General features: G+C 43.3%; 1 protein-coding gene across 1 annotated transcript in view; it reads right to left on the minus strand.

The window, feature by feature from the left end:
• Nucleotides 1–14486, minus strand: part of WDFY4 (WDFY family member 4) — a 223540-nt gene that overhangs the window by 55626 nt on the left and 153428 nt on the right. The window contains exons 45-48 of the mRNA XM_054690149.1: nt 14200–14348; nt 9613–9733; nt 6955–7040; nt 5393–5455 (exon numbers count right to left, since the gene is read on the minus strand). Of these exons, the coding sequence (XP_054546124.1) occupies nt 5393–5455; nt 6955–7040; nt 9613–9733; nt 14200–14348 (419 nt within the window). The remainder of the gene's footprint in view (nt 1–5392; nt 5456–6954; nt 7041–9612; nt 9734–14199; nt 14349–14486) is intronic.

The following is a 14486-nucleotide window of genomic DNA, read 5'->3' on the forward strand; positions in this document are numbered from 1 at the left end:
AAAAAAAGTTAATAGGGAGGAAAAGCGGCAGGTCCCAGTGAGAACTGGGACACGGAAGATAAACGGGTGACGCCAGCAAACTGCCCGAAGAAGAAAGTTGCCATAAAAGAGGACCAGAAGGGAGGAAAGCGCAGAACCCTGCTCCCCTCCCCCGCCCACAAAGTCAGCACTCTCCGACCAGCAGAGAGGAGGGGGAAAAAAAAAAATAAAATAAAATAAAATTATGTCTCTGTAAATATCCCTGGATAAGCAAATGGCTAAGTGAACTCTGGTATGTCCATATCTGTTATACTACTCATCAATAAAAGAAGAACATACTGTTGACATATGCAACAACTTGGATGTGTCTCAATGGCATTATTCTGAGTAAAAAAGACCTATCTCCAAAGGTCACACATCCTATGATTCCATTTACAGAACATTTTCTACATGACAAAATGATGCAGAAGCAAAACAGATGAGTAGATGGCAGAGGTTAGGGATGATGATGGCTCAGGGCTAATAAAGGGTGAGGGTGACCAAGAAGCGGCAGCCTAAGAGATGTCTTTCTAGTGACTTTTTAAAAATTGTGTATGTTGGTAGAGGTGGTGGTTAAATAAATCTACACATGATAAAATGACAATGAATTATGCACACATATCAATGTTATTTCTCTGGTTCTGAAATTGTACTATCGTTATCTAAGATGTAACCATGGGGGGGAATTAAATGAAGAATGCATGGGGTCATTGTGCAACTTCCTGAGAACCTATAATTATTTTAAAATAAAAACAAAAACAATCATACAGCTAAAGTGAAGCAATAAACAGATGCTTGTACATCTACCAAGTGCTGATTTCTGAATAACTATGGCAGTTAAAAGTTCCTCAACCATTCAGAAGAGTTAAGGCATTTCAGGAGAAAGAATACTTCCAGTTCAGTTCACCAGAGTAACCTAAAGTTATCCATTGTTGATCTTAGCTTGAAGATTCCTGAGAGAGATGTTAAAATAATAAAAAGCTAATGCATGGCTTCTCTATCCATGCAAGTAGGATTTAGGGTAGGGAGGTCAAGAGAAACCTTGGACCAGACTTGCTCCCCTCATAGTTCTGGATTTTCACACTGTCCACACTATCCCTATAGAAGCAGCAAGACTTGGTGGAGCTGGAAGAACACAGGGACCAGCCTTGGTGCAGAGAATGAGGCTTAAGCTAAGCTTCTGCCTAGAAATTGGTCTGACATTATGGCTAAGATAGAATGAAGAGGAGGCATGGATCTTAGAAATAAGAAAGGCAAAGTGTAACATGGGAGGGGGCCCAAAACCAAGTTCTGATCATGTCCCAGGAGGAGTTCTCTGTAGATCACTGAGCTTTGCTGAGTAGTGCTCACTGAGCCAATAATGTGAGAAGCTCCTAACTCCTGGGGCATTTGTTATTCCCAGGAGCTCATTCTGGTACTAGTGACATTTTCTAAATGACAAAATGATGGAGAAGCAAAACATATGAGTAGTTGCCTTCCCTTTTGAAGGAGTTTTGAAATAATTTTTAAAGGATCAATGTGTATTTACTGGGGTCTGATCTGTGTGGTCTCCATAACTGCCCTTCTTGGGCTGTGCTTTACCAAGAAGCCCCAGGACCATGTTGGTACTACTCAGTGGTGGAGCTGAAGCTATCATCATGTACATTGCAGATTCTCAGCTTCCCAGTTGGTCAACAGTGATGTTCTCTGGAGAGCAGAACTGAAGGAGCAGAAATGGGGAGGAGTACTTGAATTTTAGCTCCCACACTGCTAGTGGTAGTGCCTGGGGGGAATATGAGTGATTTTCATGAAAGATCAGCATCTTAGGGGAATTTATAGCTTCTTATGGTTGGTTTTTAAGTTCTTTGTCCTTCATTATTTTTCAAATATAATCTATAAAGGAAACTCTAACAACACTCAACTATAGAATGTTGTGCCAAAAACCAATTTCAATCTAAAATATTATATTTAAGTAAGCTCTACAACTGCAAGAATTTCAGAAATTACAATCATTCAGATAAAATCACGCCCTAAATATTGCAGTCTCATACCCAGTGACTTCCTCATGTCCAAGGACACTTCTGCCTTAGTGACACAGCAAGTCAGCCTTCCAGACCCAGTCAGAGCCCACAGTATAGAAGGGAGCCTGCCGCTCATGCGCAGATGGGGGCTGTTTTCAACAGAGATTTAAGAGGGGAAACGCCAGGCAGGGACCCCAGCTCTGTATTTCTCTGTGTTTTCTAAGCTCTGGCTTGAATATGAACTGAGGTCACTGGGAAGCAATGTAACAAAGCCAGGTCATGGAAACCTCTCAAAGAGAGGTCTGCTCAGGAATAAGTCCAGATGTTAAGCACCCACTTTTGCAGAGAACCAATACAGAAAATTATTTTCTGGAGTGATTTTTTTTTCATATTTCATAAGAAGGAAATAGCCTTCTTTGGTACCCACTACCCTTTCAACAAGGACAAATTTCATATCCAGTGCCAAGAGAAAGTACATTCCAGATTTTTTCCCCCAACAACCCTCTGTTTCTTGTTATCTTACTGGACGATGTTGTAACCCATCAACACAGTTGTGTTTTTTTTCTTAGTTTCGGGACAATTCAAGTAACTAGATCACTTTAGTTACCTGGTCCCTTCGACTTTTTTCTCCTTTGAAGGAGTTTTGAAGTAATTTTTAAAGGATCAATGTGCTCTGTATTTACTTTTGAAGCTGTTTCCAACCCTTTTTGGAAAGGAACAGAACTAAGTGTAAGGATGAGTGTTTATCCATATGTACAGTCTCAACTAACTGCAACTTCAGCTCTTCTTTCTGTTTTTCTCTAACTGGTCCTTCTCACATTTCAGCAAAGCCTGCCTGTGTCCAACACTGTGGAGCTTTCTGGCTGCCAGGAGGTCTGGCTGGCTTTGTAGTAGAAGCCCTTGGAGCTCTAATAGTCCTACACTCCCTGGCATCTGATTATGTGGCCATCCTGCATTCAGAATGGTCTAGTCTTGTACCATGGAGAGACACAGAGGGATTATAGATCCCAGGTTAATTCAGGTTTTGCAAGCATTTTCCTTGGAATCCAGACCTCCAGATCCTCCTTGAAAACAGTTATGGTATTAGTCATTGTCACTGGAATTCTAGGTAAACTCTGGTACCCAAAAGTTCTGGTTTCCAATAAATGAGGGATGGTTTCCAGAAGGATCAAATTAATCGTCAAGAGCTAAGAGTTGAAAATATGAAATCCTATAGCAGAGGCCAAACATCTAGTCACCAGCTGAAACCCCTCAGAATACATCACAAATCTCCTTTAGAGAGTAGAAGCTTGTGTTCACTAGAGGTAGGCAATTCTCAAGATTCATCATACAGACTGGACATTGCCCTTGGTAATCTAAATGGAAAATGGTCAAGTTCATTCCAGGTCACGGTAAAGGTTAGCAAGTCCTCCTAAGACTGGAGGCCTCCACTACTTCCCTCCCCCTGAAGCTCGGGAAGGCACACTGTAGGGTGAGAAAAGGGCTGGAAAGGAGATATAAAAAGGAGCTGACCACAGAGACAGCCTCCTATTTTTAATCAGTTGTTCCACAGATATGCCCCAAGTACACAGCAGTTGGTTTGAAACCTAACTAAAGAAATTATCATTTACTAAGTGCCTACTATGAACCCAAACAGATTGATTTTAAAGTTCATGACTGACTGTGGTTTAAGCACATGCCCCGGCTGCTTGGGTGGTCTCAGAGCCTAGGAACGGGGCTCCTTCAAAGGCTACCTTATTTTGTCACTTTCCATGAGTTAGAGATGCATTTTCTCTGGAGCACTGTGTGCTGTTTCCAAAAGACTCCAGCAGCTTTCCATTTTATATTTCCCAAAGGACCCCATGCTTGGAGCTGTGCTGGGAATGTGCCAGGGATAACAGAGAATGGCCCTGGAAGGTCCTGTTCCAATAGGGCTCAGATGGCCACAGTGGAAAATATAAGCATGAGGGTACTAAAACCAGAAAAGTGCCCAGCTGTCCCACAGGTGCAAGTTAGAACCCCACTTGGTGTCAAGGGTCACCCTTATAGATGAGGAATAATTTCCTCACATTTGACTCAATCCAAGCCAAGAATCATCTTCTTGCTACCTGGCATTCATTTTTTGTTCAGACCCACCAACTTAAGTGGTCATGGCCTCAGTTCACCTTCCCTTCTATGTTCTTCCCTCTGACCCCTCTGTCTGCCCTTCTGTATCTGGCGAAGAAATTTGGAAACTCATATATTTGAATGAGATTTGCATTGTTGGGCTAAAGCGCCCCCAAGACTCTGAGCACAGCAAAATAGGAGTGGACAGAGTTTCATTCAGCTGAGCTGTATTACCTACTTGACATCTCTACAAGAGGGTGAGCAGAAACAAATGGGATTCCGCGAGAAATGACTTATATAAAAGTTGACACATGGAGAAAGTAGTTCCAGGGTAGAGAAGATGAACATAGAGATCATGGGTGCTGGCTCCCGGGAGCACTCTGCAGGGGGCAGTGGATGTCCATCTGCTTCTGTTGACACTCTGGCATTCACCCCTCTTATGGTAAGAGAACCTTGATTCTCTTAGGGGAGTACCCGCCCCTTAATTTGGTCATGCTGGTGGTGGTATTGACTCTACCCCTAGAAGAGGGCATGCCTCGCTGATCTGGCCAATGAAAGCACTCAGTGGCCTCTGGAATGGGTACTAATCTAACTTTAAGCAAATGAAAATCAGTTCTGGAATTTTTGCTGAAATTACTGGGACAGAGCACTCCCCATGTGGTAGAATTCTTAAGTAATTGACTACCAGTCTGGAGTAATTGAGGACACGGTGCCATTAAGCTACAAGAGAATGCCAAGCATGGAGCTAATCCAGGGATAATCCTCACCATGAGAAGGAGAGGCATGGCATCCTCTGGGCTTACTGACCCAGTAAGGAATTGTGAATATTTGGCTTGTTACTCTGTCAAGAGCAGACACCATGCATAACAAACTATTGATAAGTAATTTTGAATGACTTGGTGGCATCCATTCCAGGGTCACTTATAAGTATTTTGAATACCACTACTCCTGGGGACACCCCTCCTAGCCTTGTGTCCACACATGCCTGGAAAATAACAGCAAACACTATGCTCTTCCTATTCTTCTTAACTAAAATAAAAGTACCTGCTGATTGTGAATTGGCTTTCTAGAAAACTGGGTACTTGTAGAGGGGCCCTTGAGAAGCAACTGTAAGCATTTCTTTCCCTGGGAAAGATGCTCTTAACAACATAGATTCATAAATTAACATTGAATTCACACAACATTGTATGTTAATTTAGCTGGGCCTGGGCGGACACCTCTGCCCAGAGCAATGGAACAGAAACACCAGCAAGAGGTCCAGACATGAGGGTTCACCCCCACACCCTTACCTTAGATTGAGGGTGTCCTCCATGATACCTCTCCCCTTCAAGTTGGATTGGAAAGAACAAAAGCTAGACAAACAGGGAAAGGATCATTCTGTCAGTAGAGTCAAGACTCTCCCACAACCAGGTAGACTTTTCAGAGCCAGGCAAGAGATGGGTCCTTTTTGCCCCTCCATACTCCAGCTTGCCCCCAGGTGGTGAGCAGCAGACTTGGGTATATCTCTGAGGCACCCCATCCTCAGCAACCTCTGACATCCCATACTCCAGCCTCAATAACAGTGAGACAATAAAACCATAGTCATAACAAAATAAAGTGTTTTAGATCCCTCCTCTGAACCACGCACTTGACATTTCCATTGCCAATGTCAGCAACCACTGCTGTATTCTGGGACAAATGCCAAGTTACTGTAAGGTTTCTTGAGCATGGTGGGGGGCAACTGGGTAGTTTACTGTAGGTAATGTTTGCCCTCTGAGCAGTGAATGGGCAAGACTTCTAGATTAGCTGTGAAAACCTTAGTTTAATACATAGAAATCACAAAGGGAAATGAATGTGAGTGAGGTTCAGTATTGTATGTTCTACTTTGATTTGGTCTAAAACAGAATTTTCAGACAATTTCAGGAGGTGATATAACAGCAGTCCTTGGAAAAACCTCAAAGAGGGACTCACAGTCCACAGAGATGCATCCAGAACTGGTGCAAACAGCCTCTCTGTGGGAGTTGTTTTTCTCTACTCTGGCCCAGTCCTTTGGACCCAGCCACGGGTCCTGATGCCAGTGACTGGTGAGTGCCAACAGGAAGTCAAGGCTAGAGCCTCTGAGCACAACATGGGACTTCCCAGGCCAGGATGTCAGACGACACCTCAAAACTTCCAGCCTAAAGTGGAGCAGAGCATAACTATGCTCCCCCAAGTTCTGTGTGATCTGTTTACGGCTAGTAATCTACTTTCCCTTCTGTCCCCTCTAGATCCTCTATAAGTTGATCTATTGTCCATAATTTTAGTGATAATAAAAATAAATAACCATTACTGTTAAAAATTTAGACACTAGCTTAAATTTCTAAGATTGATTAATCTATTTGGAGAAAGAGAAATTAAACTAAAACAGCAGGCTTCCTCTTTAAGGAAAAAAAACTGTTTCATGCAGAAGTGGGAAATCAGTTTTTTGGAATTCTTTCCAATGAAATATGAAATTGGAACAACTAAAATTGGCAGCTGGGATCAAAAAGAAAGATTAAACCCAAAAAATATTACTTGGAAAATTAAAAAATAAAGCCAGAAAATGCTGGAAGCCCCATCAAACAGCCAGTTTCTTAAATACATTGTGTCTGCACAATTTTTCTCCGATCAGTCATTACTTCAGCCCATAAATTGGAGCCTGTTTCCCAGGGTTTGGGGAGAACACATCTTTTATATCTTTCTACTTTGTCCCATGATTCAACAGTCCTGTGGGTCAGTAAGTTCTTCCTTGTGTCTAACCTAAATCTTGCTTGCTATGGGTTAAGATCAATTATCCTAAGAACAGAGCTAGATAGTCTCTTGTTTCCTCAAAGGAGGGTTTTTAAATCCTTACCTTTTGAAGGCCTTACTTCGATCACCATTGTGGAAGACAAGAAACTTGGAATATCCATTTCGGAAAAAGATCTCCAGGGCTATGTCCTGTAAAGAGAAATATCCTTTACTATTCCTGAAGTTTCCTAGAATGCAGACACTCCCAAGTAGCAGAGCCACTGGCAGTGAGTCTCTTGGTTTGGTGTCAAAGATGAGCAGGAGGACAGGGGGCCACAGGGTTCTTTTCACTGAACAGCGAAGCAAGAACCCCACTTCCCAGACAAGCAAAGAACAGACAAAAAGAGGTGCCCAGTGACACCTCTGGGCACTTTCACTTCTGGGTTGTGGGTCGGTTTCCTGAACCAGCGGGTCACCTTAGTGCAATGCTAGGGGTGCTGATTCAGTGGGTGTAACTCCCAATCTGGGAGCACCGTATGCCAATCTACAGACTGGAAGGCCAGGGAGCTTTGCCAAGGCTCTTTCACTGAGCCATTCTGATTTGGTCCCTCTGTCATAGCAACGTCAAGATCAAGAGTATTTCGTTAATGCCTGAATGAGCTCTGCATGATTTTGTTTCTATTTTCCCTTCCTCATCTCTTCTTTCCTTCCCTTCTATCCCAAGCTTTGTAAAACTATTTGGAATAGCTATATTAAGATTCATAAAGGAAGCGGCTCAGGGATGGCAGGGGTCAGGGAAAAAACTTCCAGAAAGGGCCGAGGAGGAGTGAGGCCTGGGTATGGAGATACAAATGGGGTGGGTGAGGGTCAGACTCAGAGATGTGGTCCTGCATCCAACAGGCAGGTCCTGCTTGTACCTGGCTGGAAATGAGTTCTCCAAGTCCAGTTCATTAAGCTCCTGAGCAAAAAGAAAATTATTTGTAATGATGCTACGAGCCCCCTCTGTCTGCAAGTGCCTCAGATTTTTTTTTTTTATGAAATAGAAATAGAAATAGTGATGAATATAGAAAGTGGAGAAGCTGCAGCCTGGCCCCGCAACCATAATGCATAGGTCCTGACCTTCTCCTGGAGAAGTCAAGGCAGGACCAAAGGCAGCCTTGCTCACAAAGTTCTCTCAGGGCCACTCTCTCACCCCCTTGGCCATACTCATACATGCCCTCTGACTTCTGGCTTCACCGTGTCAGCCTATCCAGCCACCTGGAAACAACCACACTTATGGGGGGAAAAGAAACTCACTCATGCCTTTTTGCTACGACATATGTATATGTATATACATACATGCAAACATATATGTACAGTACACATATATATATTCATGTATGTGTGTATATGTATAACCTGTAAGGACATATAATCATAAAATGCTTTTTGAGTCCATACATTTATGTGCCAAGAATGTGTTATGTACTATATATGTACTATGTATGTATGTGGAAAAAACAAAGCATAGGCTCCTTTTTACTGGAGGGTAATGGAAGTCCGAAGAGGTGCCCAAATGTACCCACGTGGCAGATTCGTGGTCGGGAAGAGGACCGTGCTGGCCTGGAATCTTCAGGGTTGGGGTTTCTTCTGCTTATTCCCTTTTAGCTCATTCTCCTTGCACAGATGCACATTAAGATTGGGCCAAATTAGGTTGTTTTGTAGGCAAAAGCAGCAGAAAGGGAGGAAGAGGAGGAGGGCTGGCAGGATACTAGCAGCTTGCTGCACCCTTGTCAGCAGAGCAGCTAATCTTTTCTAGAATGACAGGATCTCCTGATAGGTTTCCCTGGGCTTCAGATCAAAATAATAAGGCTTTCTGCAGGATCATGTGAAAAATTATACACCCAGAAAATTGACAAATGAAGGCATTCTTATTAGTTTGTTAGGGCCTCAACGCTGCCCCTCCACCACCACCCCCAACCCCATACAAAGACCCTTTAGAGAGGAGCCACATTCTCCCCTTCTATAGGGTGACCTCACATCTCTTCCTTTGCCTGAGAGGCTCCTGAGCAAAAGCTTTGCTAATGCTGAGACGGGTTTGTGAAGGCAAGATGTCAGGCCAGTGGGGCCTGGAGCTCTTCCTCCTCCCTTATCCACTGAGATGATCTTTCTAAATGGACTGATTTATGCCTTAGACTGTGATTAGTTTACCTCAGAGCTCTGCCTCTGAAAGGAATTGGCTCTGTTTAGCACCTGGATGAGTCCCTGAAGGAAATGGGTGAGGCTCTGGGACTCTGGTGTAAAGGGACAATCACATCTCTAAGCCACTTGGCTCCTGAAAATGACCAAGACCTTAGAGATAGGTGAGGCAGTGGGGAGGAAGGCTGGCAGCTGGCAGCCAATGGCAGGGGTCCTGCCATCAGAATAGAGCAGACTCGCACTCAACTCATAGTCATCAGTTCTGCAGGAAGCAATGGAGCTGCCCTGTCCTGTATTCTTGAATCTGCACATGAAAATAAAACATAGGCAGCATCCTAAAAGATATAGTAAGGTGGAGAAGGGCCCAGCAGCCAAATGGGAAGTGTCTGGGGAGAGTATAGCAAAAGTCAGAACTCTGAGCTAGGAGAGCGAGACCACTGTGAGCCTAGGGATATCATGGGGTGTCCCAAGGGCATGGACTGTGTGCAGGCATGAAGGTGGATCATAGGAGTGTGTTCTTCACAATCAAATGGAACTTTGATGGTGCCTGAACCATCTCCCCATGAAGAGCTGTCCCTCCCTCTGGCCCCTCTCTGGGGCATACCTGCAGGAGGAAGCGTGCCTGCTGGAGCTCCCTGAGGTCACCATAGCTGTGTCTCTGGCATGAGTAATGGTCGGAGGATCTGTCTTTGCTGCACATGTTGAAAATGAATGGATCGCTGATGCTGGAAAGGAAACGTGACATGTAGTGAGAAGGTGTCTGGTGGGCTCGTTCCCCTTCCTGCTGTTTCTGGGTATACAGGGAGGAGTTCTGTGATCATTGACAACCAGGGTGCCAGCACCCACCAACCTGATAGATCCTTTCTGAGCACCTGTCTGTGTCATACACATCATGAGGAGTAGGCTGGGGCATTACCTTACCATGCCATTCTTTGGAGGGAAACCAAGAGAGACAAGGCCATCACACAGGCTGGCAGGAATTCCCCAATCAATGATCAATGGTGGTGGTGCTAAGAACTCGGACTTGGGCACCATACAGAATGGCCACTCTGGTGGAAATGAAGGCTACCCTTGTGGGACTCAGCTTGAGCCTGGTGCTGAGTATCCTGCATAACCAGACCTCAAGGATGTAAACTCAGGCCCTTTGCAAGTCCTCCTGCCCCTACTTACAACAACCCTGCTCTGAGATGTATAACAGAATTGCTATAGGATTTATTGGCTACCAATGTGGCTTTGGTTCTGGATGCTTCTTTCTGCATGATTTAATTCAAATCTGTTGCTGGATGAGACCCTTGATCCATTATTAATGCCTTCCTCTGGGACTAAACTGAGTTTCCCCTAAACTTTTCTGATGCCCAGTGGGGCCATTTTGATAAGTCAAATGGCTCCCCAGGTCAAGGCACCCGAGAGAGTGACAGTGAAGTCTCCTCTATGCGCCCATGCTTGCAGCAACCACAGTGACCATCCCCTGTAGCTCAGCCCTGTGCCTGGTTTTTGCCAACAGACTATGAATGAGTTCAGTGGGTTACAGACCTAAACCCATGGCTCTGTTCTGGCTTCTTTCCTGGACCACTTGCTGGGAAAGTTTGCTGAGTGCACTGACAATTGTCATGCTCTGCTGTCCACCCATGACTTCCCTGTTCTGTGTGTAACTGAATCCTCACATGAACCCTTCTAAGCATGTTATTGTTTTCAAATCAGAAATGAGGAAACTACATTTCAAAGAGAAGTGATGTTGCAAGGTCCTAAGGAACTGGCTTCAAATTCAGCTCCTCTGCTCTAAAACCCAAGCTCAATTAACAATTTCTGTTTCCCCCTGAGACAGAAAGGCTCTCTAACATTTACAAACCTCTTCCTTGTGGATCCCTCCTTCCATTTTAGTATGTGCTAAAAGATTCTGCCACCTAGGACTCTGAGACCCAGAAGACATGAGGAAGAATATTCTGGAAAATGCTTTTAGGAAAGAGCTTTCAAGATGAAAGATGTTTTGATTTTTCCTGCTTGTAGAACTGAACCATCACATAGAGCAGAAATGCTCAGCCAGCCCCAAATGCTCAGGAAGAGTAAGTTATAAACAAACTTACTGAGTTCACTGACGTTAAGTCTAAATTGGGGTTCTGTTGGATGTACCATTGGTCACACAGCTATGGCTGGATTGCTTTGCCAATGCTTTATTCTGTCATTCCATGTATGAAATCAGAGTTCAAGCCCTCAAAATGAGTGAGTAGAAAGGAATAGCTGACCATGTTCTTTGTAAGGTGGAGCTGAAGCTATTCAATTATTGTCAGAATTTGTACCCAGAATCATTCTCTAGATCACAGCCTCTTTATCAGACTCACATATGACTCAACTCTTTATAGCTAGAGAGTCTATCACAGTGAGTAGCTAAGGCAAGTATTTGTTGAATTGAATTAAACAGAGAAATGATGCCTTAGAAAACTGACTATTGAAGTGCAGGAGATATCTCATTAAAAGCATCTGATTATAAAGAGCCAGTTGGATGGTTTGGATTCCCACCAAATGAGTCAAAGGCTATAGTTTGTGAGCTTGACTGTCACTGTGATGGACTGTGTCATTGTATCCCCTAATTCACAAAGAGGTATGTGGAATTCCTAAGCCCTAGTTAATCAGAATGTGACTATTTAGAAACAGGTGACTACCAGAGATAACAAAATAAAAATTAGTTCACTAAGAAAGTCCCTAATTCAATATGACTAGTCTCTTTACATAGAGGTAAAATTTGGACAAAGACACATAAACAGAGAAAATGATGTAAAAACACTCAGGGAGAATACGACCAGGGGTCTGGAGTGGCATATTTATAAGCCAAGGAATGCAAGGATTACAAAGAAATGCCAGAAGGCAGAGTTACAGAAGGACCTTCCTCGAGAGTTGTCAGAGGAACATGGTCTCACCAACACCTTTGATTTTGGACTTCTGGCCTCCAAAACTATGTGACGATAATTTCTGGGTTTTTTTGTTTGTTTGTTTGTTTTGTTTTTTGTTTTTTGTTTTTTTAGGCCGCTCAGATTTTGGTGATTTATTCCAGCAGCTCTAACTAACATAGCATTATACCTACCCCATTCAATCAAGAAGGGATCCCACCGAAAGCAAAACACAAGCTTTTCAAAAATTCTTAATTTCTCAGGAAAGACCCAAAGTATACAAGTTCAATCACTGCTGGATGTCTTAGTGTTCTTCAACTTTATTTGGAATATTTTATGGCACATCAGAGAGTCTCTTTCAAGGTCTAATGCTCAACTAACTCAGTTTGATAGCAATTTTTTAGAGAAACATTTCAGGGTTGAATTAGCTTTGTTTTTAAATTACTTATTTATGTATTTTCCTTAGTCTCCATGGTCAAAATAAGACTTAATCCCCATTGATCTGACATGATCTAATAGCCTGTCTCTGAGAACCACATTTCCATGAGTGCCAGCAGCTTCTGCAGTCAGTAGAGGAGATCTTGGAGGGAAAGCGCTGTCTGGTTAACAAATACTTCCTTGAGATATGGTGACTAAAATTACCTATGTAATTCCCAAATGGTGTTCTAGGATAGTAATTTGTTCTCACTACACTCCTACTTGCATTCTAGAAAACTGCATTTCCAGACATGGGAAGTTTCCCTTGTCACTACAAATCAAGAGAGTACATACAACCTGACGACTAGCTTCTATTAAAAGTGCATATATAGTCAATTTGACCATGATTAGCTGCACCTCATAAACACAATCTCCCTAATCAATAAGATCTTATCTAACACTAAGTCAATTTAAACCAGAGGTAGAGAGTGGAGCAATGGATTATGCAAGTCATTACACAGGCACGCAGCATATAGGTAGAGATGAAAGCTTTCATCAGCTCTCAGAAAGGCAAGTCTGCAGACCCATTGTCCCTATTGATCAGTATCAATAAAACATGAGCAATAAGATGGGATGAGTGTGCCAAGTATTAATTATGCTCCTCCTGCCTTGGAAAAGCACAGAAAACTCCCAGCAATCGGTGAACATTTGGTATGAATAAAAGATGGAAATTAGCAGAGAGAAAAACACCAAGCATTTTAAAGCAAATCTAAATCAAAAGAGGATGGGCTGACACCCATCCTTCCATACCTCTTTAAACTCTTGCTTCCTGACATAGGCTGGAAGTGATATAACAAGTGGGAGTCAAAATTCTTGGTGACTGGCAGGAAAGACAATGGCTTCTCTTATCAACAGTATAAATTAGAGGTTCTCAAAGGGTGGTCCTGGACCAGGAGCATCAGCTTCAAATGAGAACTGAGAATATTAAAATCTTAGGCCCTACTACGGACCTATGGAATTAAAAGCTGGGATAAAGTGGGGCCCTGAAACCTATTTTAACAAATCTTCCAGATGATTTCCCAAAAGTTAGTTTGAAAGTCATTGGTCTAAGACGAAGTCTCGTCATCGTTTGGATCTTGGCTAGCCAGAGACGTCAAGGCCTACCTCTAGATAAAGAAATCTTCATCCAATGTCTTTAGAAGCAAAGATCAAGTGAAAGCATATACTTGACAACTGAACTTCTAGTGAAAGTGCCAACATGCTCAATTTGATTTTGAAGAGTTGTACTTTATAAGCACAAAAGAATGAAGCAGTGTGAGTTAAACCTAAATAGGCCTTGATCCTTAACCCACATGTGATCCTAAAAGAAGAACTTTAAAATTTCCAGCCAAAGATTTCTGGCATTAGTTGGTATTCAGTGACCCTTCAAATTTCTACCTCAATCTTGCCCATCCTACGGGACCCAGATCAATGCCCAACTACCCATGATGACAATGTGCTTCAAACTCTTTCCAAAAGGACTTGCTAATGCTGCCAATTGCCTCACAAATGATATCTTACATGCTATGAGCAATCAACAAGTCGCTTTATGAATGAGCTGATGAGACTGGATTCAATTACCCAAATCACCTAAGGAGAAATCCCGTTTGACCTATGGTGCATTCCATATCAGGAGAGGCACTAGGAGCTGCACCTTCTTATTCAGATCTTAGCTTTGAGGAACCATAGTCATAGATGCCTATACCTTAATGTTCTTCTGTTCTATCCCATGGCTCCATTTCAGGCCAAACCTGAGCCCACAGTAAGAACAAGGTGTGGGTGGGGAGAGGAGTGTAGGTAGCAGAGGTTAGGGATTGCGTAAGAGTCTTCCAGAGAAGTGGTGAACTCACTTGGATAAGCAGTGGTGGGTGCAGTAGACATCACCTATGGGAGAGAGGGTGAAGTTCTCGCAGATGTAGAAGTGCTGGCTGCCAAAGAGCAGGACCCCTTCGGAGACCAGGTGGCCCTGCACAATCACCAGGGAGAACTTCTTCGTCACCTGGAGGGAGAGGGCAGGAGAGTCAGGTGATACACATGGAAGCAAGCCCATCATTCTTGTTGAGGGCAGTGACTGACCACCCACTGGGTCTCGGAGGTGGAGCAGCAGCCTGTAAGGATGGTGGCACCATGGCCCAAG

Source organism: Talpa occidentalis, unplaced genomic scaffold (genome assembly GCF_014898055.3).
Source record: "Talpa occidentalis isolate TD23 unplaced genomic scaffold, MPIMG_talOcc4v2.1 talOcc4.8, whole genome shotgun sequence".
NCBI lineage: Eukaryota > Metazoa > Chordata > Mammalia > Eulipotyphla > Talpidae > Talpa > Talpa occidentalis.